The sequence below is a fragment of the Hippichthys cyanospilos genome, chromosome 9, assembly GCF_059441005.1.
Source record: "Hippichthys cyanospilos isolate Australia breed blue-spotted pipefish chromosome 9, RoL_Hcya_1.0, whole genome shotgun sequence".
Taxonomy (NCBI): Eukaryota; Metazoa; Chordata; class Actinopteri; order Syngnathiformes; family Syngnathidae; genus Hippichthys; species Hippichthys cyanospilos.
In genome coordinates, this window is record NC_142377.1 from 15,122,440 (window position 1) to 15,140,282 (window position 17,843).

Below are 17,843 nucleotides of genomic sequence, written 5' to 3' on the forward strand. Positions count from 1 at the left end.
AATCAGAACTGTTTAATTCTTATCAACTCCTCTCCTCCTCATTGCCCGCATTTGGTTGAGTGTAATGCAAGATTCCCAACAAGCTTTTTGGTTTGGTTAAAGACAACAGCGAGGTAAGATCATTTCAGTATTTGACCTTTTTACTATTTGTACTGTGCCCTGATCCTTTAATGTAGCGTCACATTGGCGCAAATTCATTTCAAAAAGATTTCACACAGGAGCACACCGAACTGTACAAGTGTTTATTTTTGATTTGCAAAACATCGGACAAAATAATATTACATAAACACCAATATATAATAGAAGAGAGATTTTTGAAAGAAAACAAAAAGACACAAAAGATAAAATTGCAATTACAATAAAATTTAGGTGATTTAAATCTTTCTGATAACTACACCCAAGCGTGACTTTTACATTAGGCCTTTTGTGGCAAATAGATTCAATAAGTTTACACGCATTATATAAGGTTATATTAAGTGCTTTTGTTGGTTTAGGCATTTTAATTGAACATGGCATAATTTGGCTTCATAATGAAGGATTAGAATTCAATGCCAAATTCATAAGTACTACGTCATAAGTCAAATTCTCTCCCAGTCACACACGAAGCTGGGGAACGTGGTGTCCCTGCAGTAAAAAGGACATATGGCACACAGCTCAAGGTATAAGTCGCCATGGCAACAATGTTCCTCTTAAAACAACCACAAAAAAAACTATCATTTCATTCAGTGTTTACCTGAAGCAGTTTGACATGAGTACAAAAAAGCGGTATCTCTCGAATGAGTACCACTACGTTCCCTATTGGGGGGAGGGGGGGGCGAACTTTTGGACCATGCCCGCAATAGTGTCGCTAACTTGATGATGCTCGATGATTATGAGAGACAAAAGAGAAAAAAACATAACAAAACAAAACAAAAGAAAGCAGCATTGCATGTAATGGTGTTCTGAAGATGTCACCTCTCGTAATTTCCCACGTCGGCCCAAATAAGTGCCGGGAATGACACAGGTGAGCGAGTACACTTCAGACAAAAAATAAGAGGCGAAAGAAAGGGGACTGAGCTTAAAATATGCATATACTATAGTACCGAGTGGGGCTAACACATCCGTAATTTCTCTGAGGGATACTTCCCAAATTGTTTTAGCCTATAGGAGATTGCCGACGTATATAGCACACACCCAATACTTGCCAGAAATTCCTGCATTGCTTCAGCACCACGTGACTGCATTAATTTGCATGAGATCGTAACATGCGACTGTGTACATCACTGGCTAATCAAATGATCTTAAATAGGATTCAGTGCACACCTTCTAGCGTCGTCGTTTAGTAAAAATTAGCTGTAACATGACACAGCTAAGACAGTTATTGTCAAGTACACGAAATATGGGACCATGAATGTAAAAACAAGCGGAGAAGTTAACAGCCACATTGGAGCTGCAGGAATTTCTGGCAGTCATGGGTGCATCCTACACATGACAATTCCTGCATTCTTCATTTTATCCTCCATCAAAAAAACATTGCTCCCAACTCATTTAATGCCATTTTTGGCAATAGACGTTAGGGATAGCTTTGACATCTATAGCCGTCATTGGCAGAGAACGAGTTCAAATGAAGTGTGTATAGAGGTGTTTTTTGATTCCACATTCAAAATATCCGGTGTGAGCCCCACGGGTGCAGGCACAAGATTTAAGAAAAACACTCCTGGTATTTTGTGCGTTGACGGGGGAGGGGGCAATGCTTAGTATGACGAAGACAAGTGTATCATGAGAAACAAACAAATGAGACAACTATGAACGACTTCATTAGCTAGACTCTCCCAAAGTCTGTGAGATATCTCTGAGGTAATCATTGAATAATGACTCATTAGACAGCAATAAATACCAACATGAATACAAACATTACAAAAGTAAAAACCGAAGCAAATGCTAAAGCAAAATTTGAGCTGTTTGAGAGGTAGGTTTTTTTTTCTGTTTTAATTAGGTTGACTATGGTGTACATCCATTGTGGACACTCTTCGTCTTAAGAACTACATTAAGTCGATTCCATTACAATCCCTGTCATAAAGGCGGGAAGAAACACAAGAGAACATGCGGGCGGGGAGACTGCTATCATACCTACTTTACCGACAGGACTTGTAATGGCAACGGTCGTACGGACAAACGTTCAAAAGAGAAACAATTGAACTGTAAAGCTTGCTGGTGATAGTGTACCATGACGTGTATATTACAGGGATTACGGTATGCGACCTCGTCAATGTTGAGTAAAAACGCTAATCTCAACTAAGACAGACGCGTGACAGCTGCGGTGGATCGCCATTGCAGTAGAATTTACAAGGTCCAGTATTCTAACCACCACAACGTTACAAAGGTTTGAAAGCAGCTTTTTATCGTGAAAACCTCGTGTTGATATGAGCGCATCTAAGATATGTACAGTCGTAGTAATGAGCACCAACTTCTACGTTACTTTAATCCTCTAGAATTTTCCTATCGAGTTCAGAAATCCACACTGAAGAACTCTCGGACCCTGCTCTCGTGTTGAGGGAAGTCTCTCTGTGGCACTTGCGCGTTCTCCCGAATTTCCTACTTGGTTTAAACATATGCACAGCTACAAAGAGTATTATGACTGCACTGAAGAGTTTTAAAAAGTGGTAAGCTAATATGTTCATAAAACTGCCGCGTTAAGTAAAACATTGTACGTCCAAAAGTACGTCGTAAGTCTAGAAATCCGAAACTTGCGATGAAGGATATCGTTAACAATTGTTAGCTTGTTATGTTCGGGTAGCCGGTTTGACGATTTGTTTTTAAAGAGTCTTAAACCAGAAGCCGCTGTCTTTATGTGGAGCTTGCGATTAGTGATATCATTCACAATTGTTACGACGTTTTGCAATTGTTTTTAAAAAGTCAAGGTTTGAGTAACCCTAATATAGTCTTGTTACCGATAATGGACTATTTTCTTTTGAAAGAACCGCTAATATGATTGGTTGCTTGCAGAGTTGAGTCAATGTTAAAACAGGACGTTTCTTAATGTACCCTAGATTCAATGTTTTGTATTTTGTAAAATGCATTACCAGGGTTTTGGCAAATGCAAGATTGGACACTAAAAAACGGGAGCACCAGATATGTATCGAACTTTACAATCTGGCTCCTATTAACCCCATCAATATCACAAAGTGGGACACCGGAAGTACGAAAAAGTTTTTTTCCTTCTTCATTCAAACTCTTGGTAAAATAAATCCTGTGATATTTCCTTTTTTTTTTTCAAGTTTTTCTTTCAGTGCCGCCTTAATACTCCTCAGTACAAATCAACACTGCATTACTATTTTAAAGGAAAACTTAAACCCAGAATCAGAGCTACATAAAAAGTAAATGTCGAAAACTTTCAAAAGGTCAATGTTCTGTTAAAAAAAAAAAACATTAGCAGTCATGACTAGATGCATATAAATGGTACTCCCTAGACTCACAATCCTCACGACTGCACGTTTGCATACTGTACTGGATAGATCTCAATGAAATTCTAGAAAGCGGGGAAACGTAGCAGTATAGTACGGCATCCCACCACGTGGTCGAATTGGCACAAGTTCCTAGTAATAGAGGTTTGACTAAAGCCACAGTGAGAGAATGGTCCTGCTGGTAAGTCCGTTTCGGCTGCACAGTTTAAAGCGACAGCGCTCTCAAGACGGGATACAAGGAGCAGCACGATGGAGCCACGAGTCGCCCTGAGATGATGTCAGTGGAAGCGTCAGAAGGCCTGGCACAGGAAGCCTGCATAGCCCATCGCAGAAACTACTTTTGCAAAATTGCCCGGAGAACGTGCCGTCCCCGTGAAAATAGTCGGCACTTGACAAAGAAATTTGACTGACGATCAATCAAAACAGCGGTCGACAGATATTTCCGATATACTTGTGAGGATATCTCACCTTCCTGCAATTATACATAATTGATCTTCAATGTTCAGAAGTTATCGATGGACAGAATTCACTTTAAAAAAAAAAAGGAACAGCACCAAATGTGATCAAGGGGAGACGAAAGCATATCAATCAAGGAACCAACCAACGGATCAGCTGTCATTCATTTAACAATCACATCAAATAATAAAGCGGCCTCCTTTTCTAAGCCATCCAACGAACGCGTCACTCGCGTTGGTCTTCTCCAACAGTCCGCTGACAACAACAGATTTACACGGGAAAATTGCTCACTCAACTGACCAAATATCACTTTGCGGCGATGCCAATTGCCACGGATTACCATTCGAATCTCGAAACTCAGTCATTCCAAAATCAGACAAGTAGGAGTTCACCATATGATACACAAAATGAAAGAACGGCGACATCCTATATTGCATATTTTCTTATACATCAATTTAAATACTATTTAGAAATCTCTTGCATTGACATTTAAATCTTTCATCTTTTACTATATTTTCTCTACCCTGGTACATTTTTTCTTCGCAGTGGATGTCCCAAATGGACAAAAAACAAAATATATATATTTTCTTCTTGTTTTACAACTATAATCTAAGCATGGGAGGAATCCTAACATTCAGATTTGTTTTAAAAACAGTTATTTCTTTAAAACAGGGCTTCATTCTTGTCATAGTCCTATTTTTTCTTTCAAATGTACAACATTTTTTTTAATGGATACTAGTTTTGTTTTTTTATATCGTTTGCACTTCAAGACAAATTCCCACAAAATTCTCATATTTCCTACTAGCATTACATCAACCTTAACATTATAACTCATACAATCCCAATGACATGTTTTCACGTTTTTTTTTTTGTTTTTTTTTAAGTCTCTAGCGTCCGGGCATTCAATCCCAGATACTTAAGTTTTTTGTTTGTTTGTTTTTTTCAGGTCTTTTGCTAAAGCAAGGTCTAAAAATGACTGTTACTAAATAGAATAAGCCTTGAAAAAAATTCATTCAATCTTAGTACTTAAGGTTTTAAAGTATTTCATTACTTTTGGTGCTTGCTTTAGGTAATAAAGTACTAAAGTAATCAATTACTTTAGGCAAACTAATGCTAAAGCAATCAGCTATTTTATGTACTTAAGTCAGAACAAAATCAATTGTTTTTGTGATTTATTTACTTGATCTAAATTACTTAAGGGTTAGATTTTTTTAGGCACTAAAATAATTAGTTACCAATTACTTTCATACTTAACTTCCAAAAGCAAAGTATTACTTCAGTACTGGATTACCTAGCAACACTTTTTTTGTTTAGTATCAGCTATTTTTACACCCTCATTTTGCCAAACACTTGGACTAGTTCGTAAAACTATATGGACTTAAAAAAAATTGTAATTAACAGTTGACGCTAGTTGCTTTTGACAGATCCAGATTCACAATTTAAATCAAAGAACTGGTGTGAATACACTAGAGCAGAACTTGTATTTCCACTTATTTTTAAGAAAAAAAAAATGCATCTCTGGTATTAGTGTTATGTACTAGCAAATGTAGTCCCCAGATGATAGGGCCACTAGGGGGCTGAGGAGCACACATGAGCCATCTGGAGGGTCCTAGGGGAGGAGTTGCCCACCAACATTAACCAACCCATCAGCTCCCAGACATTCTAGAAGATTCACTTCCCAGAAATGTAAGGGTGCGATATGCGAAGGTTGCAAAGCTCCACGCCCGCCAAACTCACGATTTTCCAAGAAGAACCAATTCTTCAAATTGTTTTAGAAAGATGAAGTGACATAAAAAAATAAATTCTGGAGCAATTATATTCATTCCTATGCCAATTCCAAGTATAGTATTCAGCTGTACAACAAGTCAGGTCTCTTACTGAAGCCTGAATTCACTATTCCAGTTAGATTTGGCATTTAGCCCTTTAAAATAACATAGGCTTGAATAAATGGTGATACAACAGTGCTTGGGATATACATGGTAGCAATTAGCTATTTACAAAGGATAAACTATATCATTAGAATCTTATGGAAAAAAAAAAAACTAAAGAGCAACAAGCCATGACGTTGGCTTGGTTTGATTGACAGTTTGCATTAAAAAAAAATAGTAGCTAACACATTTAGTGGCTGATTCTCACCTCCAAAAACCAGGCAAACCAAAATGCAATCTGCCAAATGACTGAATATACTCTGCAATCTAAACCTAAATACTGACCGTTTTCCTTCATGGGATGTGAGGCAAGTCTAAGACGAAAAAAACAAAAAAAAAAGTTGGCATGTCGCGCGGTCGCATGCCACAGAGCAGCAAGATGGTTTTCCGAGACGGTAGAGGACCATACCTTTGGTGAGAGATGAAAGGTTGGTATATATAAATATATACTGCCTTGGAGAGAAGCAGATGACCATTAAAATAACAAGTTATAAAGTAATGCAGAGGCACTGGTTTCATCAAATAAAACGTCATCCGTACTGTATCTAAAGCATCCACAGAGGTGATCGAAATATAAAACAACCCCGATAAAAAAAGAGGTAGCTCAACGGAATGGCTAAATGAATAACTGAGTGTGTTTGTTGTGGCTGTGCACTTTGTGCGTACACAATATGTCCAGGCATTTGAAGCAGCGTTGATTTTAAATAGACAAAAAACACCGTAAAGAGGCAGAAATATGCTTAGCTTAAGTTGTACTGAATGTAGTTCCCTTGTTTACTGTTGCTTTAACATCTGCTTGCTCTCCATATAGACTCGGGAACGCACATACACATACTGGACGTGCGTCCAGATCATTGTCAGCGCCGAGCCTCCGTTTGATACTCGCATGGGCCCTGCGTGCCCTTAGGAGACCTCGCTGCCAAACACCTCCAGCACCAGCGGGGTGAGCTGCATGCTGTGCTCGGGCTGGAAGGAGAGCGAGCGGTACTGTTTGGAGTGCTCCTCGTTGAGGCTGCGCAGGTCGGCCAGCTTCTGAATCATCTTGGCGTAGAGCAGGCTTCCGCCGGGGTGGTTGAGCTGGATGTAGGCCTGCAGGGTCTCCGAGAGGCGGTCCTGAAGGGCTTCGATCCGTGCGTGGTCCTGCACACCTGGGCGGTCTTTGGGCAAAGGAGGGGAGCGTTTGGAAATATTTGTGGATGCTGCTGCTATTGGCGCTTCGCGTTTTATTGTGCCAACCACCGCCGACTGGCATCGGGTTGCATGCTGAATGCGTGTTGGTTGACTAATTTTAGATCAATGAGGAACTTGCCTTCGATTTTCCTGAGGGTCCTGGCAGTTAGTTATACCACTTAACCTTGCTCGCGTAACCAGACGTATATAATGTATGAGTTATATGTTCTGCTTGGAACTCCGTGACAAGACACCCTGCTGGGTAGTGGTGCACCGAGTATTGGTACTAATGCCCTACTGTGTAGTTTTTGTTTTGTTTTTTATAGAAAGGTACGCGGCAGAAATCACTGATGCATGATAGCACGTGTTCCACTTGGCGCATTTGCGTACCCTACCTAACTTTCACCCATGACAACAACCGAGCCTGAGCTGAACATATTTTTTCGAGGACAAAAGTGGCTCCAAGATGTGCCGTGGCTTGAAGCACACTTAAATGTGTTGCAAGATTTACCGCTCATGTCCTCGGCTAGCTGACAAAACCAATGCGTTTGATACAGGTTCGAAGATTTTCAGTCATCTCTATTATCTTTATTTTATAAGGATGAGAGTTTATGAATGTAGCATAGCTTATTGCTAACAAACAAGCTAGTCGTGAAGCAGTAGCTAATTACCCTCTTGCTCGGTGGCGAGACAAACTGCAGGAACAACGCAAGCTCTATGTATTACTTTTCTCCTTAGCTTTCATAAAGCTAAGCGCATCTCCTGTCTTCCTCTCTGTGGATAATTGTTTGTTTACTGAAGCAACTTGGACTGGCTGTCTGGGCTGCATATCAATTTTGTGAAGGAGATCGTTTACGTTGTCACTTTACAGTTGACAGAGAATTTACCTCTAACTTCCTTGGACTAATTGAATTGGGTCCCGAACGAACCGTGCAAATTCTAACTGATGAGAGTTATGAAACTTTGAGGATGCAGGCTGGCTGTGTGCACTCAGGACAGTGAGGAAGACTCTTTTTAATGGAAGAAAGGGTGCGTACCAAATACTACTATGTCTTGGTACTCAAAGTGATGAAAAAAACAACCCACAAAAAAAAATAAAAAAAATCCAAATGGGCTGATGTCAAACAGTTCAACTTCGGTTTTCTCTGACCACACTCTGTCCAAGTCTTCTGAGTCACTAAGATGTTCACACGCAAACTTAAGGCAAGCCAGTACATGTGCTTTGAGAGCAGGGGAACCTTGTGGGCACTGCAAGATTTTAGCCCATCAAGAACAAGCATATTTCCACTGTTTTTGCCAATGATATAAAACGTGTACTTTTGAGTCAACATCTTGTCGCTTCCTCAAACACAGCATGGTTTCTTGTCAAATAAGTCTTTCATACTAGTTTCACTTCCATTTTGAAGTTAGTTGTTAAAATGTGCAACATCTGACAACCTGTGTTCTTTCAACCATTTCAACTTGGCCTTTGGTTTTGGTCGCTGCATCCATTAAAGATGTATGGGAAGCAATTTTTTTTGATGTGACACCCACAAGTGACATCATAGGGAAGCGCCTTTGTACAGTTGTGATGCCATGACCGTAATAAACTCATATTTGCTGATTTGAAGTGAAAATATAGGACCAATTCAGCTGTTGATCAAATACATATTTGCCCCATTGCCTTTGATTTTTTTTTGTTACTCTTTTGCCTTACACAAAAATGAAGTACGGCAATTTCGCTGTCCCTAATCCCAACAGTGAGCAACATGCAAGTACCTGGAGAAAGCAAGCAGATGGCCATCAGCAGTACATGTTCCTCCTCATGCAGGCTGAGCTTCTTGAGGCCCACCTGGAACTTAACCAGCGGCTCCAGCAGCTCCAGAGTGTGGCCCGCTACAGCATAAACACAACAGATGTAATATGCAAAACCAGAATTCAACCCAGGTTTAAATGTGTGAAAAATTTCTTTTGAGTATTCACCCTGATGTAGACCTTCAAAAACAGCAAAATTTTCCATTCTTCATTTTAACCACCCAAAGTTTGAAGATGATCAAAAAGATTTTGATAGGAGTTTGTTAAAACACAATATTTACAAAAGGCCAAAAGAGGCACCAAATTCCGAACTAAAATTAACATTGGTTGACTTCCTGTACATTTTTGGGTACGACAGAGACACTTTTGTAGATCATAGTTATATATATTATATGCCTTTCAATTTTCATAGATCTCGATGACATGTATGCTCTTTCTGTGTCGATCAAATAAGTTCAAACAGTTCCATATGTATTAAAACGAGCCATCGGGTGAAGGCAAATCACAGTAGCGGGGCATTGTGTATAAATGTGGTAGCATTTTAGACTGACCTTTGGTAACATCACTGATCTGGTATTTAAAGTCAGGCGCACCGCAGCTCCAGGACATGTCCTCCAGGTTGAAGCTCTGATTTGAGCGCAGCATGATCACCTCAATGGCACTCGACTTCAGCAAGGCGATCTGATCCTCTGCAGTCAGCTCTCTGCAAGTGATGATGCTAATATGTTAGCGTATGGCAAACTGCAGCAGTTACCTGAAACACACTTAACGCGCAACAAATATATAACTTATGGATACGAACACAAGAAAATATGAAGAGTTTACCAAGATGCGATTTATTCTATTTTGCTATGGTTTTTACATTGTTGCCAAATTGTTAGTGCACCCTATACAAGATATCATAGAAAATACCTGAATTTGACAGGTGTATCCTATATTTAGGGAATCACGGTAATTCGTAAAATGATGTCATACTTTTGTTTCATTCATTAAATCCCAAAGACATATTTATTCATCTTTGCGTGGTCCAGACATTCAATATGATTCAATATGATGCACTTGTTATTCACAGTATTTTTTCAAATATTAAGGTAAAGGAATATCTGGAAATATTTGGCATTGAATGAGTTATTGATAAATGTGCAGTGTATTAATACTAACCAATTGCTAGAGTATTTACTAGCATCATATTTACTTCACGCATGCCATGAGGTGTATTGTATAAACGAGCATAAACAAGAGCTCAAGCCTCGTCGACAAAATACTGCCACTAGCGAGGTTAGTTAAGAGATGGAAATAGAACGTAGATCTAGGAAGATCCTTTGACTCCTGAGTGAGGGTCTGAGCTTAAACGAGAAAAGCATAGGCGAGCAAACATTCCGTCGGTAATCCAACCACATCCATCACTTGCAGCCAATGGCAATGACAACTTTCAGGAAATACTGTACAGGCCCCAGCTCGTTTTAGCCTCGACTCCGGGGCGACCCCAAGACGTGACGCATTTTTTCCTGCCAGCGTGCAGTTTGCAATATGACCAAAAAAAAAAAAAAAAAAAAGTGAATGAAGGGATATTTTTTCAAATCATCAAAATACTGATGATGGTAGCATTTAATCCCATTAAATCTACTTAACCCAAAGGAGACTGTGGAGGGCTTGCTTTTGGAAAAAACTCATTCAATATTTGAAGAGTTTTTCCATAATGTGGATGGAGGTCACCAACTTGTTAATAAAGAACAAAAACAAGAAATTGCCACAAAGAACAAAATGTGAACTCAATATAGAGAGTGGTGCTGTAGTGACGCCAGCAACAGTCATCCAATTGCAGTTTCTTAATGCGTTGGCCATTATTCGGATGTGAACATTTTTTTCCATTCACTCAATTAAGTGCTCAGTTTTCCCCGTTTGTGAGTCAGCGTGATGGTTATAAAACTGTTTTTTTTTTTTTTGCAAAGGAATAGCAAGGATTGAACTCGCGCATATCTTTTTTTCACATTTTGAGATTGCTAGAATGGGCATTTCTTTTGGGGAAAAAAAAAAATCTCACGGGATTTTACAACATCTCATGTGAAGTCATGGCCGAAGACAGCTTGAAAATATATCATTTTGGTGTCATTGAATTTTGTCTGTTTCACTATAATTGTATCCAGTTCAGTGTAGCTTTTTTTTTTCTACACAAGTGAGAGTTCTGTTGATTTAGAATAATGACTTAAGTAAACAAAAAGGTAGCCTTTCAAGTAATTACTTCAATAATAGTAATTAAACATTTTGTGAGAAAATGTGGATCTGTCTGGGAATTGTGAAATGTAAACAACTTTTTAATTTAAGGCCCGGGGTGTTGTTTCTTCTGTTTATTTTCTGCTACGCTCCACATTAGTCACTTCGAAGACTTTGCTTCTGTGCGGGCTGGGCCGTGGAGGATTAGCGTGTGGTCATGTGGTTTCATTTCATTGGTAAAACGGGGTTAAACGTCACTGGTGGTTTGTGTTGGATTGGCGAAACGGTGTGATGTGCCAGCATCTGAGCCCCAAGTCTTTCTGACAAACCAAAAAAACGGACCGCACAAAGCGATAACAGACAAAATATATATATATATATATATATATATATATATATATATATATATATATATATATGAGAAGGAAGTTCAATTTACCAGCCTAGAATTGCCTTGAGAATTGCCCCCTTTTTTTCTGGCTCTAGTTTAGCGGATAGCAAATTAAACATGGCAATGACTAGAGAATGAACATGTACCTGAAGCCTGGGATCATCTTGGCAAAGCCAATGACCTTCTGAATGCTGTAGGACACCAGGTCGGCCAGGTGGGGCAGCATGGAGAAGCTGGAGGCTTCCTCTTCGCTGGAATCGGGGCTGCTGCCTTGCTCCTGATACATCATCATCAGGTTGTTGAAGTTCATTTTGGTATCGACCGATTCTGAAGCAAAAGACGAAAAAAAATACAATTGAACTTTAATAGACTCTGTAAAGCGCGAGCAGAAAGTGGATAAAAGCTTGGATGAGAGCCTTGAAAACGCGTGTGGGCCTTCAACATCATTGGGGTTATTTTCAGTCATTTGCTGGCGCTGCGTGCAGGCTATGCGACCATGCCTCTCGCTGTGTGCACTGCATTAGTGACAGATGCATTAACGAACTCATGTTTACAAGCGGACGTCAGGTGTCCGCAGGGTACGAGGCCTTCAAAGAATTTTCTCCGCATTCTCAGTAGAGCAGTACAAACAAATTATATAAGGCAATAAAATAAGAGAAAAATAGCTAGCTTGGGTCAATAATAAATATTACTCAGATTCTCTGACTATAAACACAGGTTCACATGTTCTTCTTCGTGGCTCTTGCGAGGGGATTTATGTAACTTATTAACATAACATTTGCTTCTAAAGGCAACTGTGCTTGAAAGGTCTATTTGAATTATTTCACCCAGCAGCCAATGTTGATATTGAGGGACGTTTTCCTCGAGCGAGCCTCTCACCCGGAGAGTGGCTGAAGGAATCGGAGGAGGCGTCTGACAGAGAGTGGAGGGAAGCGGCTCTGCTGGCACTACGTGTCACTGGGCCCTCGCGCACAGGAGGCTAGACATGGAGACAAAAACAACGACAGATAATTTCACTTATTTCCAAAACAAATGAGTATTTATTTGGAAAACGGACAGTACAATACTGTCGGCGCTAGTCAAGTCCAATACAGGCTGATCTTCTATGCAATTCTAACATGAGTTTAAAGATGACACTTAACAGTAAGTTGTGTCTATGTTACACATTTAGCTGTTAGCCTGTCACTATCACTTCAGCCCTACTTGAGTGTTGTGGCAATAAAGGGGAAGTCAACTTTGGATAGCATGCTGTGACTAGGTCATCAAGTGATTTTATGACAAAAACAATTATTAAGTATAATTGTGATTTTACAACTATGTTTGCATACGTTTCTCTGACTTGTGTAGAAATTGTGGTTACGCTGCAGTCATTGATTTTGTGGTTTAATATAGGGTGGCGGTGTTTTTACTAAAAAGTTTGTTGTAGGAATTCAGAGTCTGACACAAACCCGAAAGCGGCAGAAGTCAGAGTAGGAGTCATCGAACGTTTTGTGGTGCGCCTCCACCAGCGTGGCAATGACTTGACTCTGTTCGTCGGTCAGCCGAGGTCGCCGCGCCTCCCTCTCCGCTTCGCGCTGGGCCTCCTCGTCCTTTCGCCGCTGAATGAGGTCCTTCTTCCTCTGCACTTCCTCGTCTGTCAGGATGACTGTGAAGGGGGGGGGGGGGGGCTTTATTTCTTCCAATATATTAGTTTTATTTCAAGACAGTTAATGGTTAACTAATCTATAGGAAGAAAAGGTCATCCTTGCATAATACATTTTGCATTGTGATGTCAGCTATGTCAATATAGGATTGGGCAGGGGTGTTGTTGTTCTCTGGAGGAAGAGAATGGGAGGGGACCAGTCCAAATGGAGACCCCCGCTGGACAGAACAACTGAGAACATTGTCTTTGTTCTGTGGGCTTCTTGTTGTTCCAGCCACTGAATTAGCTCACAGAGAGCGAGAGACAGCGAGCTAGCTGTCAATAACATGCTGCAGTTTTTTTGTTTTTTTTTTGTTAACAGAGGTACAGGCCTGTGATTCTTGCTCATATGTGCAATCAGAATGCCACTACTCGTGTGGAACTCCCCTGCTAATGAACTTGGCAGCAACTTGGTGGTTTCTGGATAAAAGTGGCTTGTGGACAATTTGCGGATATGAGGAAACAAAAATAAGCTTGCATTTACTTCTATTTACATACGCGACATATAAAACAAAGGGAAAGAAATGGGTGCAGCAGATTGTAGACCAGCAGGTGTTTGAACTTTCAGCTGGAGAATAATTACTCTTTACAATGCGGGCTGACTCCACAAGTTCAAACATGTCAACACTCTTAACGGGGGCAAAAACCCAGCGATACCTGACCCTCATCCAAATATTATGTAATATTTGAAAGCCACTTCATGACCCCTCCAAACACCTTATAAGTCAACTTTGATACCAAGGTGAGGAATAGTATACTAAACAGTATGTTGTAATCTTATTTTTTAAAGACTAATCCAATTGTAGTTATGTTCGGTTTTCACACTGGCTTGGCAGGATTAATTTAAGGGATATATTATTTAGCCATTTTGAGAATTAAAAAGGTACCAATTTCTCTGAGATTAAAGACAGAATGAAGGTTGTTCAAAGTGTCATTTTTAGTTGACCAAAAAAAAAAAAGTTTTTGATCAAACTAAGACATTTACCCCTGACAAGAATGACCAAACCAGGACCTAAATCATGGTACCTTAATCCCCACAAATCTGATAAGATTGTTATTGTTATCACCAAGCAAAAACGAACAACGATTAGTTAGTAAAAAGTAATCTGGTGACAAAACGGCTTTAAATCGTATGCAAAAATCGTATTATGCAAAATAATATCTCACCCAATTATTCAATAGAAACATTCATAAACTAATCAACCATCTTCATTATTTTTTGTTATGAAAGCACAGCATCATGTGTTACCCCTTACCCTGCTCTTCCATCCCTCCAGACACACACACGCCCACTAGATGGTTTTGTAAAGCCTGCTTTGAAGTCATTTCCTTACAATTCGATTGGATGACTCGGGTTAGTAACAATGCATATAACTGGTTTACTAAGATTTTGTAAAAATAATTTAGTAATCGGTGAGGGAAAGGCACCCATTTATTGAGGACCTCGGCTCAATAGGGTGTTTGTAGCTGGGTGAATGTCTCGGTTCTATTGAGAACTAGAGAGTTGATCCGTATAATTCAATGTTGGACAGACTGTTACAGTGAGAGTATTAAATGACACAACCTTTTCATACTAATTCTATCTAGAGCCATGCTGCAAAGCTCCAAAGCACAATAACAAGTGTCAACATTTGCAGTCGTATGATGCAAAAATCGAACACAATACCTTGCAACTATCTGGGTCAGCAGTCATACTTACACTCTTTCATCATGCCAATGTCCACACAGCGTTTGAGCCGGCATGCCTGGCAGTGGCGCCGGTTGTCCTTGGTGATGGTGCAACTGCCATTAAAAGGACACGTGAAGGAGGCCTTGCGCTTCATACTGCGCCTAAATCGAGGAAAAACAATGAGTCTGTTATTACTGCTTATGAAACTGCAGTCGGATGACATAAATGTTATTTCATGCTCCAGGAATTCATGTGAGAGATGCATTAAGATGCGTACTAATTACAAAATCTGCTTGTATGAACATGTTGGAAACGAGAGAATGTATAACTAAGCAAGGTGAACATTTCACAGTTAATTGTGGGCGTTTGACTTTAAAATACAAAATGGCATAAATGGACAGATGGATGCCAAGAAACCTGCTAGTGTCTAGCAAGTATTGCCTGGGGTGGGGGAGTGTACCTGTATTTATGTATCATTACATGAATGTAAGTCCCAAAAAAGGGGGTAGCCTGAACAATTTGGAACAAAAATAATCAAGCTGATTAAATCGGTTGATTATGGCCATTCACACATTGGCTAAACATAAGCAGCCAAATGAGAGATATTTGAGGATTATTTTAACTTCCATGTACTCTAACCATTTAAAACTGAAAAAAAACTAAAATATAAGTTGCAACATTAATTAGGCATAAATGTATTAAATATGTGTTAAACATAACACCGATTCAACAACTAGTAACACAAACAAGTACGACGAGAATTAATATCCTTAAAACTTAATTAAGTGTTACGCACAATGCGTTCAGGTGAATCGAAACTGATTTTTTTTGTTTCGAGTCTTTTTTCTCATCCAAAAATACTTTATGCTGATTAGGGTGTACGTGACTGGGAAAAAAAAAAAAACACATCACAGGGTGCACGTCATTGTAAAAAGGTTGAGAACTATTGCATTATATCACAGTCACAAACCCCGTGATCCAAAATACATGGCCAACAAAACTAAAAATTACATTTACTGTACTTGCCAGCCCACGCATATTAATAGCAATAAGCTCTACCTGCTGCTTAGTATTAGTGTGCACAACAGTGCATACACCAATTCTGTTTTGAATGAGTTCTTATGTAACTCAACAGTGTGTGCGCGCGCACCGGGCATGCGTGCATGTGAGTGAGAGGTCGCGATACATAGGCAGGACCTGCGCATGCATACTAATGCCAATGTGAAGCAATTTGTGCTTTTCAGCAACATGGTTCTGCACAAAGCACACACTACGCGCATGTACATACTACGTGGAACATGTGCATCCGCTTACATCAACTCATTGGCATGTATGCAACGTCACCGGACACTGGCGCATGCATTTGTCTACCTGAAAAAACCCTTGCAGCCCTCGCAGGTCATGGCGTTGAAGTGAAAGCCGGTGGCTTTGTCGCCACACACCCCGCAGATTCGAGGCACATTCCTGTCAAAGTCATCGGGGGCCAGAGTGGATGTACTCACAACAGTGGGCTCCATTACTGAACACATGGGGAGAAAATCAGATGCAAAATGGAACTTTGAGTGAAAATTGTCAAAAAAGATATAAACATAAAAATATAAATACAAATGTCTCAGACCAGATGCCAGTATATCTCAAGATACCTGCCAGGCATTATTACTCAGAGCCGTATTAAATATTTGATCAAGGAAAACAGTGGATGATGATCAAACAATTTTCTTTCAGAGACAAATGTTTGCACACCAAACAGAAAATGCCATATTGACGATGTTGTTAATGTGCCCAAATGTCTTATTTTTGACTGAACGTAAAAGATAAGAGAGAAGATGGTCTGTTTTCGTGAATGACGACAAAAAAACAATAATTCCTGAAACTTGCAATACTCGATTATTAAAATGGTGGTTGATTAAGTTGATCATTTATTTTGACAGCTCTAATGTATATGAAAACATTAATCATTAATGACTATTGAAATATAGCGATTTATCCGTCAACTGATCGATAAAATCCGAACAATGTTTAATGAATCAGATTTTGAAAACGATGTTTTCATTTTGATCGCTTTATTCAAAAAAACAGGATTGCAAATTGATATTGCGATTTGGTAGCTGTTTGGGTCTGTAGTATCATAAAATGAGCAAAAATGTTGATCATTGCGTACAAAGTAAAATCATATTGGTCTTTTTTTTGTAATTCAACACAATGCACCATATAGAACTTGAAAGATCTGAGAATATTTTCAATTGAGAGCTATACGAGCATTTTGACAATTTAAGGCCTTCTAAATGATTGATGATCAAAAATGAAATATATGCACCTATATATAGACACACTTCACATTAGTCGTCTGTTTTCATCATAGAAGTCAGACACAAATTCCTGTCACGTTTTTCTCTGCGATCCAGATAATGTCCCTTCCAGAAGAGGAGACCGTAAGTTTCCAGTTTGTTCTTTGTGAGGTGAACTCAGTGTTTATGTCTAGTGGAAAGGATTCAGTACAATACGCAACAAGTGGAAAAAATCCTGTTCAACTCCAAAAATGTGCACTATATTTGTTTCCCCTCAGCGCTTGGGCATCTATTTCAGTAAAAAGCCTCATGAATGGAGACAAAAAAGGCATGTCACCACGAGGGCAGCATCCTCATAAACAAATATGCACTGTGTTTTCCACAAAGCGCCTTTCTTACTATTTTCTTTGCTTCTACTGCTGAGTGAAAGTGGACCAGATGGCAGGAGGAAATGGTGGAGAGAGAAAGGGAAAGGAGGGTGACCGAAATCGACACAAACCTCAACAAAGTCAGAAATCAACAGCAGGGGTTAGGCGGGGGGTGGGGCGCCCACATGAATGATTAAAACGTTTGAACCGATTGCTCCATTACCGACTAATATTCTTTCAACTTGTGAACATACTTTGAAGTTTATTCCTGCGTCCATGCAGGCAACGTGTTGATCAACGCGTATAAAGATTACAAAGCTTGCATACATAAAACTTCTCACTGCTTGGGGCGTCACGTGGCCCAAAGCCTGTGTCCTAAATTGCCGTCTCATGTCGTAGCATCACAAGCTTAAACATATCAACAATAAAAGCAGTGCGGTA

The 17,843-nt window shown here is 39.6% G+C and overlaps 1 protein-coding gene across 2 annotated transcripts in view; it reads right to left on the reverse strand.

The window, feature by feature from the left end:
• Positions 1-228: 228 nt before the first annotated feature.
• The window catches only part of LOC148419084 (vitamin D3 receptor B), a 31,567-nt gene continuing 13,952 nt past the window's right edge, over positions 229-17,843 (reverse strand). For both annotated transcript variants that reach the window (XM_088423332.1, XM_088423333.1), the window contains exons 3-10: positions 16,118-16,265; positions 14,777-14,907; positions 12,845-13,041; positions 12,276-12,375; positions 11,543-11,723; positions 9,343-9,494; positions 8,756-8,872; positions 229-6,984 (exon numbers count right to left, since the gene is read on the reverse strand). In XM_088423332.1, coding sequence (XP_088279458.1) covers positions 6,731-6,984; positions 8,756-8,872; positions 9,343-9,494; positions 11,543-11,723; positions 12,276-12,375; positions 12,845-13,041; positions 14,777-14,907; positions 16,118-16,263 — 1,278 coding nt within the window. In that variant the 5' untranslated portion in view covers positions 16,264-16,265 and the 3' untranslated portion in view covers positions 229-6,730. The remainder of the gene's footprint in view (positions 6,985-8,755; positions 8,873-9,342; positions 9,495-11,542; positions 11,724-12,275; positions 12,376-12,844; positions 13,042-14,776; positions 14,908-16,117; positions 16,266-17,843) is intronic.